Raw genomic sequence first — 14,513 nt, forward strand, 5'->3', positions numbered from 1 at the left:
ATATTTGATAGATGAAGGGAGCTCTCCTAGTAGGCATCTTTCTTGGTGGTCCCACAGGACTCCAGTAATTTTCTTTAACAGTGTAAGGGGCACACTTGATATCAGTGAGAGACTTAAAAAAATTAATCCGGGACAATTACAACATATTCCTTGTCATTTTTTGTGCCCCTCCATCTGGTGGCACCCTGTGTGAATCCCAGTCGGTAGAAGGTCTGTGTCACTAAGCTATATAGGATTACCAAAACTGAAATTTACTAAGCATCTATCTAATCACAATTTTCACAATCATAGTGTTTAGTGTGACAGTAAACTCAACTTGAGGATTGACCTACCTGTTCACCATGTCATGACAGACAGCTCCATTCTGACAGGGATCACTGGCACACTCATCCACATCAACCTCACAGTCGATGCCGTCAAACCCAGGCAGACATTCACATGAGTACATGCCGATCAGGTCATGGCAGGTGGCTCCATTGCGGCAGGGACTGGACTCACACTCGTCTATTTCAATGTCACAGTTGACTCCTGGTGGAAGGAAAGTCAAGATGAGAAGAAAGCACTGAGACAAAATGATGATGATGATGATGATGATGATGATGAAAAGCAATTAATATCTTACCACTTATAAATAAATAAAAATGAACAAACCAACCATATTGAACTGCCAATATGAAAAAGTAATAAATGTCAGTAATATGGCATTATATATATGCATTCTCCAAACTAAGTGAGTTTTGAATGTCAGGGCAATGTAGTATTGCTCTAACCCCACCACTCATAGACACAAAACACAAAGCTCCTCTGACAAAGAGCAGACTCATTGAGAAAGAATGCAGTGTAAAAAAGGCAAAATATTGTTTTATCACTTTATCTTAGCTGCAGTCAAGATGTCTGACTAAAAACATCTTACTGTGCACCTAAAGTACTGATGATAAAGAACAAAAAGTAGAAGAAACTTCCAGAGAAAGCTACACACACATGGCTTTCACCACATCCCACACCTCCACCACACACTGACAACTGACTGGATATTTCATAAATTTTGTTATTCTTTTGAGTCCATTAAAAAAATGTTGCTTAACCCAAGATTACCATATAGACTTTAATTGTTGTTACCTAAAACGAGCTGGTCATAACTGGATCAACATACACATGTGAATCAAGCTTTTTCGCACATGAACTCTCGATGCTTCCTGACCGACAGTACTCCTTACCTGTCTTCGAATTGCATTGACATCTTACGAGCCAAAAGTCACTGCTCTCGTTCAGAACAAAAAATGTCACTTTTCCCACTTAGAAAGTCAGCATTGTAACTGTAGCCTATATATGAACATAATGTGTGATCGCTAACAAAGGCTTATCACACATGTGATGATTTAAAAACAAACATATTTCTGTTCCTTCAATAGGAGACATATGCATGTGTGTTAATTACTGTTAGCACTTGTTATGGGTTTGTGCACTAATAGCTTTGATAGCATTGATAGTTCTTTTTTATTCTGTTAAATGCACTTTGTGAGGTGACTGGGTCAGATGTGAGCAAAAATCCTATTGCTGCTATCTCAAGTTCTGTTAAATTACAGCTCTTTTGTTTTATGCACTTTTTTATGTGCCTGTGTCAGATGCGACCAAATTTAAAAGGTAAACAATTAATTAACATTGCATTTTTTTATTACATTCATTTGTGTTGGTTTAAAATTTGACCTGCGGCTTATTGGCCACCGAAAACGTGGCCCAGCTAAATATTAGGTTTTGAAATCTGGCCCAATTGAATTTATAATTTAATAGCCTTGACATATGGTGTAAGCATGTGTGTAAGTAAAAGTTAAAAAACACTTTCGTACCTTTATTACACTTTCGTACCCTTTCTAATTTGTGTCTCATTTTTCATATGTGTTGAATGTTTGCTCATACACTCACACACACAGGTATTTCCTTTTGTTTGCGATTTTTCTTTTTTCTTTTTGTGATTTGTTCATTCTTACCAGCGATATTGTCGAACCTGCCTGCCTACCAACCAAAGAAATCTTTATATATTTTTTACAATTATTTGACAATTAAGATCTCTTCCAGAACTGGGATGGTCAGTCTATCTGTAAGAAAAGCAAGTTAGATTGACCATGTGTGTATGCACATGTATATGCATACACACAATAATTGTCCCGCCAAAGTTTCATTATGACACAATAGGTTTTACACATCAAAGATCATGCATGTGTTGTGTCTTATGTTGTGCATGGTGGTGTGTATGATGTACCTGCAAAGCCTGCCAGACAATCACATTTATAGTGGTCCTTCTCATTGATACAGGTGGCATTGTTCTCACAGGGTCGTGAAGCACACTCGTTGATGTCTATTTCACACTTGTAGCCCTGAAAACCAGGCACGCAGAAGCAGTGGAACTCTGCCACCCCGTCTATACAAATAGCTCCATTCTGACAAGGCTCTGATAGACACTCATTCACATCTTCCTCGCAAGTCTTCCCCTTGAACCCTGTTGCACAATGGCATTCGAAGCCTTCTGCTTGTAACACACAAGTCCCATTGTTCCTGCAGGGTTCATCGATGCAGTCAGTTACACGTGTTTTGCAGACCTGTCCTCCCAACCCAGCAGGACATCTGCAGAAGTAACCGTTCAACTGGTCTATACACATTGAACGGGGTTCAGAGCAGGGATTGCTCTGACACTCGTCCACCTCCTCTGTGCAGTTATCACCCGTAAGTCCTTCTGGGCAGATGCAATGGTACTCTCTGGTCCCAGGGGTGCTGGAACAGACTTCACATGGTGCGAAGGAGCAGGCATCATAGAATTCATCACAGGTTTTGCCCATGTATTGGACCCCTTCTTTGGCACAGATACAGGCGTAGTCATCCATGGTGTCCACACAGGTAGCTCCATTCTGGCAGGGTGCAGACAAACATTTGTCTGACGTGGCTGTGCAGAGGATTCCTGAAACAGAAAGTAAATGTATTGCGAAGGTCAATGAATTAATTTTAAGAACATTTTCTATAAAGAAGTCATAATTATAATAGCATTTAGAAAATATATGGGCCGCAGCATAATTTTAGAAAACAATGGATATTTTTTCAAAATTTTGCTTTTTTTGTGTGACTCACTCAGTACTTTTATCCTGTATATAAATCAATTAGAGAAAACCCATATTTTGTTGAAAAGCTCACCACCCATGCACACTAAGACAAAATGCTTTGATGAAGGATAGATCACTTTATTTTAAGAAGATACAAATTCTAAATTTAGGAACAACTGGTCTCGGAAAGTAGGAAGCTACCCAAAAACAATGATAACCATTGTGAGAAGTGCATAAATGGCCCATTGTTGTTTTTCTTAATATGCAGTATCAAGAGTATCATGATAAAAATCATGTCAAACTGAAATATGTGGTACTATTTGAGATCAATATTTTGACATACAGACAAGTTTAGTGTACCTAACTGTTGACATGTGTATATCTATATATATATTGTTGAGAACTTTATTAAGAACACTTGTGCACCTTCTCATGCCTGTGCTTATTAATTTCAGTGGTAGCAGGGAAACGATAAAGTCCTGTAGATAAGGGTTATGAGCTTTGTCAGTTAATGTTCACATCAAACATCAGAATGAATAAAAATTGCTGTGAGGTCAAGCAGGGCAAGCAGTGTTAGAACTGGGCCTGTACTACAAAGCAAGTTCAACACACCTTATCTCACTTCACTGAACCTAACATTGGCCATCCTGATAACCTATTCTAGGAAGCTGGTTGTCAACTGGCTCAGTTAACTCTGTCTGAGTCATAAATAAAGTTCAAATATGACATGAAAACAAACTGTGATATAGCACGAACATCCTTATAGGTTTAAAGAGGTTAGAGTGGTTTGTTGGTGGTTTGATTCTCACTGGGCATAACCTTGAAATCCAAAATGCCCCTGACATCTGTGCTTTTAGTACGTATAAGTGACAGAAAGAGTAAGGATTCATGTGAAAAAGGATTGATAAGTAAGCTTCAGGTCACTTGCTCTTGTTTAACTACAAAGTTAAATGTATTTAACCGTAAATGTACCTCATCAATAATAATTATTATAATGAAAATAATTCATTAAGTTAGATTATCAACTCATAGTTCAGTAGTAAAGGCAATTAGTGACACAGCAGCCACCAAAAAACAATCAGTTCTTTTTTTAAGTGATTACACTGTGAGCCAGTACTTGGACCAAAGTAGTATTAACTTCTATTCTGTGATTTGACATAAAAAATAAAAAAAACTGCTGCTGGTCTGTCTGTCCATCCAACTGCAGGCCATATTGTTGTGACATTTGTTGTGGATTTTGATTAACTTGGAAGGAAGAAACAGTTGTGTTTTTCCATACCATGAAAATGTATTTCTTTGCTGTTATAAGGCAATAACAGATAAAATGCTGCTGTGCTGTGTTTAGGCTTCTGAATGTCTCAGACATGCCAAGAATTTGTCACATCTGTGGGCCTGTACTATGAAGTGAGTTCAACATACCCAGGAGATCTTTCAGTTATCTGGCTGAAATCAACGTAACAAACGCAGTCAGGCTACATGCACATAAAAGGGGCGGTGTTTACTGCGTATTACCAATCACCGACATGGACAAGTGAACTGACAGAAGAACTGTATATTTCACAACGAGAAGCAAACTATTATATGAGAAAAATACAAGAATTACAAACAGCTGCTAAATGCATGAAAGACAACTGGTTAAAAATCTCTGATTTTGTGAATGTGTTATTTACGGAGTCCCCTGGAGACATTTGGGAAAGAATATATTACGTGACCACAAAATAAAAACGCATGGGAACGAAATAAATATCTGTGGGACATGAGGTATGTGTCTGTTCTTTACTAACGGGACCTGGCGAACTGAAATGAAGAATCCTCTTGGATGAGACACTTTTCACTTAATCACATTAGCCCTTATAATGGGCTTTAGTTTGAAACACACTGTCTGCACTGACTCTGAGGACACACTGTGCGGCAAACATTTGCAATTACTAATTAATAAAAACATATGGACCCATTTTCGTGCACCATGGCGCACGGAACATGACTGTGCGCATTTAGAATAATGGTGGCCGGATGCGCCTGGCGCTTCTGGAAACAGGGAGATATTGTGATGTACTGGGTGTGTTAGCGGCGGGGGTGGACTTAACTGACCAGACATTGTGTGGTTATCCCACCGCTAACACACCCAGTACATAGATTTCAGTAACTCCCACATAGGAAACGTAGAGCGATGCAGACAGTCCGTGGTGAGCACAATGCTCCTACGTGTCATGTGTTCGGCTCCAGCAGTTGACAAAGGTTTATCATTCCTTTAGTTTATCATTCCTTCAAGACAATCTATATATTTCATAAGGATACACATAAACGTAAAAGGATTTTGTCGGTCTCTGAAGACCCTTGTCCTCAATCCAAACCGAGGTCCAGAGGATCCTTTTTTTTTTTGTTCCATGGGATCCTCTAAGAACGGTCATGTCATGTTTCAAAGGAATTGATTGGTCAGTGGGCAGTGCTTTTATACTGCTTGATCTCTTATCTCCAATTTAACCTGCTCCGGAGCAGGTTAGCCGTTATGGTGATTTATCCCGATAAGATGTGAACAAGCTTCGTAGGAGTGAAAATCCTGAAGTTACCTGAAGTAACCCTGATAACCGCAAATCCTGCTTGGTAGTACAGGCCCCAGCTCTAAAGTTTAGGTGATGTTTTATTTATTTCTATCATTCAGTATATGTCTTCCTATTTTAATCTGTATAATCAAACTCTGTCTCTTTTCAGATCCTCACTTCCTGTGGTTATAAGAGCCGGTGCCGGTGTCGGTAATACATTACTTCCTGCCTCTGTCTGCTGCAGCCGGCTGCTCCACCTCTCACATGAATAATGCGGAGGATTTGTTGCTGTTGTGCAGCTTAGTTTAATTTGGTGACAGTTACCTTTGCTGATTTTCTTTCAGTCTCAAGACTGATAAAATTATTATATAATTATTATTATAAATTTTCATGTGTAATCCCTTAGATCAGAGGTCTTCAACAGGCCTCCCCCCCCCCACCGCAGAGGTACTGCAAGGGGGTCGCGAAATTTTTGGTTGACTAGACAATTTGTAATTTTTTTTGAATTTGTAATTTTTTTTTCTAACCAATTTTTTTTTCACAAATTTAAATGTCTTTAAATACACATTAAAATGGTCAAGACTGCAGCCTGAGGCTGATATGACCCTCTGCCTGACAACCTCCATCCGTCCAATGTTAGATAAGTTGCGTGTTACTCATCAGTGTCAGACATCTCACTAATGTGGGAGTATGTGTGCCATCCACAGATGGCTTGAGGATTCACTGTCCCTCCTACATGTATGTTTAAAATAAAAACATGAATCTGTGAATTATTTTAATAGCTCAGTGTTGTATGCAAGATGTATGTTTATAAATGGCAGTGGCACGGCCACCCTGTACCTTGCACATGTTTAAAATAAAAACATGAATATATGAACCTGTGTATTATTTGAATAGCTTAGTATTGAATGCACAATAAGAGGGTAGCTATGTTTATACATGGCACTAGGCCCAGTTTAATATAAAACACAATTTTATACAATATATATAGTAGGGGGTCCCTGCTCCATCTCTCCATCAGTTTGGGGGTCCTTGGCCTGAAAAACGTTGAAAACCCCTGCCTTAGATAGATGGCAAAAGTCTAAATTTCCTATGAAGTTGTGAGAAAGAAGCAAAGAAACATTCTTTATGCAAGTCTCCAATGCAATGAATGCTTATTCCACTCAATGTAGAAATACCTCCATCCAGATTCGAGGGGGCAAATTTGATATTTTTTGCAATGGATAGTACTAGAGCTATGGGATTAAGATCAAAATTACATGTGTATATGTAATAGCTTTTTAGTCTTAAGTCATTTTCAGACATGTACTCTGGGGAATGTACTCAGAATTGGGTTCTCTGGGGGTTCTCTTTACACATGAACAACACAGCTGGAGATTTTCGGCTTAGATGCGTTTACAATAACACAGAAATCTCCAAAATGTTAAGGTGAGGGGTGGTGCAGCAGGCAGAGCCAGGACATAATGTATTAATGGTATCATGGTGAATCCTGGAGAGGATCTCCTGCTGTTTTCTCACATCAGTTCATTCAGACATTCTATGGACTTTTCACCAGGGGGCTGGCTGAAGAAACTCTGCACAAAGTCCAGAGCCTCCAATTGTCCAGACGTTCTCTGTAGTTCAGTGCATGTCTGAAAGCAGCTTTATTGAGGCCTAGTAGGAAGTACTAATAATATGGTTAAAAGTTATAAAAGTGAAAAGGTTATAAAGGTGAAAGTCTTAATTACAGGAGCCAAACACTCCATCGAGCATTTTGTCACCACAAAAAGGGAGTTTGAGTTTAAAAAAAATATTTTTGAGCCAAATAGCGATGCTCTGACCCGTAAAAAAGTATCGCCCACTGAACAATCAATTCCATTTGGCTTCACCGTTCTTAGAGGATCCTGTGGAGCAAAACCAGTGGTGGGAAGTAACGAAGTATAAATACTTCGAAGTATACTTCGTTACTGTACTTAAGTAGATTTTTCACATATCTGTACTTTACTTGAGTATTTATTTTCCTGACGACTTTTTACTTTTACTCGATACATTTGAACACAAATTTCTGTACTTTCTACTTCTTATATTATCAAAACTGGCTCGTTACTTGAGCAGCGGAGGTTGGCGCAACGCGCCTTTATGCACGGCGCACCTCTCTCTCGCTCACTCGCGTGCCCCCTGCCTTGGGAGATGCGCAGGCCCGGCGGCGTGTTTGCCGTCGGGGGAGCGAGACCCTAAGCATCCGGAGGTTGGTTGGGCTGCCTTGGTCGACCGGGGTCAAGCAGGCTGTACCGGTAATGATACCTCCACAGGTTCACCTTCAGAAACTTTGTTACGAGTTTAACTTCCTCTAGATAGTGATCGTCTTCTCGGCGCTCCGCCAGGGCCGTGACCGACTCCGGCGGGGCCGATCCGAGGACCTCACTAAACCATCCAATGGGTAGTAGCGATGTGTACAAAGGGCAGGGACTTAATCAACGTGAGCACATTCCCCATCCATTTATTCCCTTTAGAATTATCCAGGTGCTCATGCAGGAGCTCGGTTCAGTTCAGTCTTTATTATTCTGTCTGAAATTTGGCCTCCAGCAAAACTAGACTGTGTCCAGTGATTTTCTCTTCTCTGTACTAGCACTGTGCAGGTTGTTAACTAAAGAGAAACTATCCTATTTTGTGTGCCTAGAACTTGTTTCCTTTTGCTGAGTTATCATAAGGGGCATTGTGTGTCATTCCTGCTACTGATTAGAAAGTGAAAGGTCCATGTTTAGTGATATTTACAGAAATTTTTAGTGGTTATACTGTGGTCTATTAGTGTTCTTAGGCAGACACAAGAGGCACTTGTTTATTCTGTTGTGTTGGTTCTTTGTTGTCCCTAGAAGTTCAGATGCACTAGTCTGATACTATTTGAACCTCAGCATCTGGGGTTAAAAATTTGTAAAATTATTGAAATAAATCAGTTGAAATAAATCCTGACGAGAACAATTTTGGGTTGTTTTGTGTCTGTATAGACTATAAAAAGCACTTTGCATTTATAATTTTGGTACTTGTACTTTTACTTTTGATACTTAAGTACATTTCAACACCAGATACTTTTGATACTTAAGTACATTTAATATGAGCTACTTTAAGACTTTGACTCAAGTCATTTTCTTGACTTTTTCTTTTACCGGAGTAACTTTCAGGTAAGATATCTGTACTTTTACTCAAGTATGGCTTTCAAGTACTTTATACACCACTGTTGGGACATGGTATTTGTGAACCACAGTTCGGGCCTACATGTGTAGTCAAAAGCCTAAAGCCGCATGTCCTTTGTTCTGGAGAAAACCAGAGCCTCAAATCACCTTCATGGAGGAGAGTTGCAGCTTCCAGCTCATCTCACCAAGGAAACCTCCTCGCAATCCAAGCTCTACCAACCTTCAAGCAGCGACACGATGTCCTGCGGGAGAACTTCAAACAGCAACTGAGCCCAACAGAACCACGAAGGCAGGAGCCACAAACCAGCAAGACGACTTCACAGAACTTCGAACAGCACAGCAACTCTTTTTTCCCTTTCCATGGACGGGTAACACAACTGGGCTTAATAATTATACTAGGCTAAGCAAAGACTGTTTATTCGATTCTGTGTGATGTTATAAGTTTGATTTGTGTTGTTGGGATATTTTGGTTATAAGTTATTTGAAAGCTAATGTTAGTTTGTTATGCTCTTCACAGTCTTTCTTTGCATTTCACTCTACACTCTTTCTCTAACTTGGCACCAACACAGACACACGCATATCGCAGCACCTATCTCTCTGACCCCCACCACATGTTGTAAACATTCCAAAGGGGATGTCTGTTGTCTTTAGAGTGGCCAGCCGCCATTTTGGAAGCACGCTGACTCACACAGAAACACACACACGCATACTCACATACATATCTTTATTTAGTAAGTACACCGTTAGTAATTTGTGTTTTTATACTTTATTATATTCATAATAAATGTTTTTCTTTCACAAATGTTTTTTTCATTAATGTTGCATAAGTGAATTTTGCCAACCTCTACACTGTCAAGAACTCTATGTCCTTCAACTTAGCTAACTATCTATATGGTAATTTTTGTTATAGTTATTAATTTAATTGTTAATCATAGTTCCAAATTTGTAGTTAGTACTTTTATGAGACTTAACCAATAAATTGGCTATCTTTTCCCTTCCTTTGAAGGGTGGTGCCCCGAGGTAACTTTAACCAATTAAAGTTATTATTTCATATTAATATTTTTAATATTAATATTGAATATTTTATTTTGATAACCAAATTTATTGAATGCCAAAAGGCACACCATTTTATGGGATCACGTTTAATGCATTATTGCACAACACCACTGAGCAAAACAAAGGATCCTGTAGAGCTCGGTGCGGATTGTTGGAGGATCTCTGCGGAGGACCTGCAATATCCTTTTGCTTACACCGATGACAAGCTTTATGAAACGTATGGAGCCTCATCGTAGGGAATGGTCTATCTTTGTCAGCTGCTGGAGCCGAACATAACTTGACACAAAGGAGCAATGCGCTCACAGTAACACGACATTGTCCTACGTTTATTTGATTGTGGGAGTTACTGATACACTGTGGGTAAGGTTTATTTTGTTACACTTGAACCCACCAGGTTTGCACACATACATATACACAATGACAATATATATAAATAAAGCATTGACACAATGAAAACACAAAGCAAATTATAGTTAGACCGACTCTTGCCCTAATGATAGAACAGTTTTACTATAAAAAACGTTGACACAATCAGAGATTTTTTGCCAGCTGCCCTTCCTGCATTTGGCAGCTGCAGCTGTGTTTCTTTTAGCCCGGTTAATGTGTTTGCACTCCTCGTATTTTTCTAATATAACTTTTGCTCCTCGTTTGTGAAATATGCGGTTTCTCTCCTGCCAGAAACCCTGGGTTGACTTAACGAGTTGATAACCAGCGTCGTGTGACCGCTTAGCCTGACTGCGTTTATTAGGTTAAGTTCAGCCAGATAACAGAAAGAAATCCGGAGTATGTTGAGCTTGCTTCGTAGAACAGGCCCCTGGTCTTGAACCTTTCTATTAGACGGGGGCGTTCCCTTGGAAGAGAGAGGAATTATATATTTTTTTCATATAATTGTGACCCATCTTGAGTGGAAAACAAAACAAATATGACTGAGTATCTATACTTAATGAAAATAAAAGCACAGGTTTGCATATTTATTTTTTCATAATATGTTGATATCTGCGGAGAGGATTGTCAATGTGGACCAGCTGCTGTTGAAAGGCTTGGACTCATAGACACAGTAATGAATGGGAGTTGAGGGAGAAATTTCAGGCTCTCTTGCTCCCACACTACTGGCTGTATGTGAAAAAAGACTATCCTGCACTGGCTGAGAGGGCTCTGAAATCTCTTCTTCCATTTGCCACCACCTACCTCTGCGAGTCTGGCTTTTCTACATTGGAGGTATTGAAAACAAAGCACAGAGCACATCTGCAAGAGGAGAATGACATTTGACTGGTTCTGAGAAAACTAAAACCTAGGATTGATAAACTGTGTTGGAGCCACCAAGCCCACCCCTCCCACTAGTGAGGGACCAGGTATACACACAGAGACACACATACTGAAATAACAAGGACTATTAACAACAGAAGAAAGACACTGAATGTAATGAATAAATAACAAAATAGAAAGACTAGAATATATATGTATATGTATATATATATATATGTTTCGGTTAATATTACTGTTGAATATTGTTAAGAATGTTTATAACAGAAGACACACTGAATGTAATGAATGAAAAACAAAAGATAAAAATGAAAAAAGAAGTTTACTTTTAATATTACTGTTGAATATTGAGACAGAAATGACGAGGAATGTTTATAAGAGAAAAAAGACTGATTATTACTTATTAATAAAAAATAAGGGAAAAAGCTGCATGTTTGATTTTGGATATTTGCTATCATATTGTACATGTAATTTTAAAATTTGCAACTGGGGGGTCCCCGCCAGAGGCTTATTCTATATTGGGGGGGGGTCCTTGGCATGGAAAAGTTTGGGAACACCTGTTCTAAGGTATGTCACTTTCCCCTTACAAAGATATTTTGGTAGTAGTGTTCATATATGGTTGCAAAAGTAGCCCTTGCTTTTTTAACACCCTCTCAGATGTGTTAAGCTAGTTTCTCTTCAATTCTTTGGATGACTTCCAAGTAAATGACCATGTCTTGCTGGCCCCTTGAAATCAGTCTCTAAACTCTGACCCTCACCACTGCTCATGTCCGACACACTAACTGACTGGTAAATAAGGTAATAAAGAGTAGGGGGGTCATTACCTAGAATGACAGAATATGGCAATGTTGGCGCTAATGCTACAGGCAGAAGAAAAGTTTGGCCTCCTGCCATCAGATAGACCTCAGCTGTGGGGTATACATGCTCATCCCCGAGAATACAGCTAATCATTTACCTATCGTCACTCCACTTTTCCCTATGGACCAAACTGGACAGAACTACGGCCTTAAAACATGCTGAGTCAAGTAAAGCAATCTCACGCTGTCCACTGATTTGTCTGGTGCTGTACGGACTGCCTCCTGAGGACTGGCCTACTGTGTCAATCCTTGTTGGCCTTGGAGCTGGACACAGAAGAGATGGTTTTGTGTGACCTAAATTATTGCAATGGTAGGATCTGACATCCTGTTGGGAGGATCTATAAATTGTATCTTCTTTTTTAACACCATTGTCTTTTTTTTAAATGTATTTCTTTTAAACCTTTAACTAGTTTTATGGTTTTTATTTTATTTTAAGTCTTTGTTTTATTGCTAACGTGTTATTATTGATCCATCTTGTTTCTTGTCTTTGATTTTATTGCAAAGCCCTTTGAGCTGCATTTTATGTATGAAAAGTGCTGTATGAATAAAATGTATTATTAAGTAATGCAGATTTATTTATGCTCAAACTCTGTTACCTATGATCTTTTGTGATTAATTGTATTTATAATTCTAGTGTTTTAAATGTAAATTTATTCTCTACCTTTGTCACATCATTCATTTATCATAAGAACAAATTTGATGTAACCCTTGACAATGGCCGCTGTTCAAAAGACATAACTAGGGGAAAAAAAGATAATGTTGTCAATTTAATGATTATATATAATGATATAGTTATCTCAACATGAGAAAATGCAATACTGAGAAGACACCTTTGACAAAATTATAACAACAAAAGAGATCAGGGGTGTTGCTACTGTATTGGATAAGTATAAGGTAACCTCTGCCATCACTGTTTTTGTAATATCCATTAGTGAGAGGAGCATCTGGCCTTCAGGATATATATTTCCAGCAAGACAATTCTTTAATACGAAAAAGACTCATGTCAGCAATGATTTTTTTCTGCAATAAAACATAATACCATAAAACAGTAAACTAACATGTCCTCCGGGGTACTCACTTCTGGCTTCTGACCTTAAAGATGAGCTACTGTCTAGTTTGCGAGGTCAAATTTGCAGTAATCAAAAATATTTAAGCTTCAGTGTCATTACAGCTGGAAAACAGCTGAAAACTGAACGAGTTACAAGGATAAATGTAAATGGTCTGTATTTATATACTTTATATAGTAGCCCTATGAGACAAATTGTGATTTGTAAATATGGGCTATACAAATAAAATTTGATTGTTTGATATACTATCTTTTCTAGTCCTGATGACCACTCAAAGCACTTTACAGTACAGTTTACTTGCTTTACACCCATTCACACACACATTCATACAGTGCATCTATGTGCAGCACTTTCTCTATGAGAGGAGGCAATTTGGGGTTCAGTATCTTGCCCAAGGACACTTCGGCATGCAGACTAGGGAAGACTGGGATCAAACTGCCAACCTTATGGTTAGAGGACGACCGCTATAAACCCCTGAGCCACAGCCGCCCCAAATGCCCTTGGAAAAAGATACAACTCTTTGGTGGAGTTTGGTGTCAGCTTTCACAAGACCAGAGTCAGACAGAGACAATTATGCAGGCAAGTTTTATGGTGATTCAGAGAACAGATTACTGATCTGATACATGTTATAGATATGTATAAATACTGCAGGAAACATCAAGTTTTTCTCTCTTGCTTGTGAGAAACAACAGATGTAATAAATACAGACCAAAAAGACATTTTATGTATGGTACTACCAAAGGTGAGGATTTTTTGGGCAAGTTGTTTTGACTGAAACTAGCTATGAGTAGCATCATCACTATCTGACATCAGACACTGTGCTGAAGAGAAGCAGTTCCGACCATCCCCTTTCGAGAGGAGAGTGTGATGTAGGATTTATTTCAATTAGTATAGACCTCAAAGTTTAACATTTTTAATGGTCATTAATTTAATATACATTTCATACCTTAAAAAGGTCTCAGACCTGCCAGTTAGGGCCAGCCCTATAACCATGGGCCTGCATTGCCCTTTTGGAGCAGACGGTTGATGTCATTACCAATTGTGCATGAGGTGCATCCTCCCCTCAGTCTGAACTGTAGACACTTACTTTGTTTGAACCCAACAGATTATGGTGGGTTGCAGGAGATTGTACGGCACCTGTACACTATAAGAGAACCAGGTGGCTGCCTGGGATTTTGAGATTAGGTTCAAGTCCTCTTGATCTAAAAAGGGGACCAGGATAAACATTTTAATTAAGTGAGGAGGTGAGTCTTTGCTTGCTTGATAACTAACATAAGTGCCGCAAGTGGGTGAAACAACACCTTTCAAATCATACGCTATTTGATTTAAATGATTTCAAATTATTTATTTGTCTGTGCCTGCATGTGCAATCAGTCTGCATAATCTTCTAAGGCTGCTACTTGGTATCAACACTACACTCAACCCCTCAGGTTCAGAATTTGCATGTGTATATCTGGACGTTCAT

The 14,513-nt window shown here is 38.9% G+C and overlaps 1 protein-coding gene across 1 annotated transcript in view; it reads right to left on the reverse strand.

The window, feature by feature from the left end:
- The window catches only part of crb2a (crumbs cell polarity complex component 2a), a 73,324-nt gene that overhangs the window by 45,559 nt on the left and 13,252 nt on the right, over window positions 1–14,513 (reverse strand). Inside the window, exons 2-3 of the mRNA XM_035141841.2 lie at window positions 2,261–2,953; window positions 333–528 (exon numbers count right to left, since the gene is read on the reverse strand). Of these exons, the coding sequence (XP_034997732.1) occupies window positions 333–528; window positions 2,261–2,953 (889 nt within the window). The remainder of the gene's footprint in view (window positions 1–332; window positions 529–2,260; window positions 2,954–14,513) is intronic.

The sequence above is a fragment of the Hippoglossus stenolepis genome, chromosome 18 (assembly GCF_022539355.2).
Source record: "Hippoglossus stenolepis isolate QCI-W04-F060 chromosome 18, HSTE1.2, whole genome shotgun sequence".
Taxonomy (NCBI): domain Eukaryota; kingdom Metazoa; phylum Chordata; class Actinopteri; order Pleuronectiformes; family Pleuronectidae; genus Hippoglossus; species Hippoglossus stenolepis.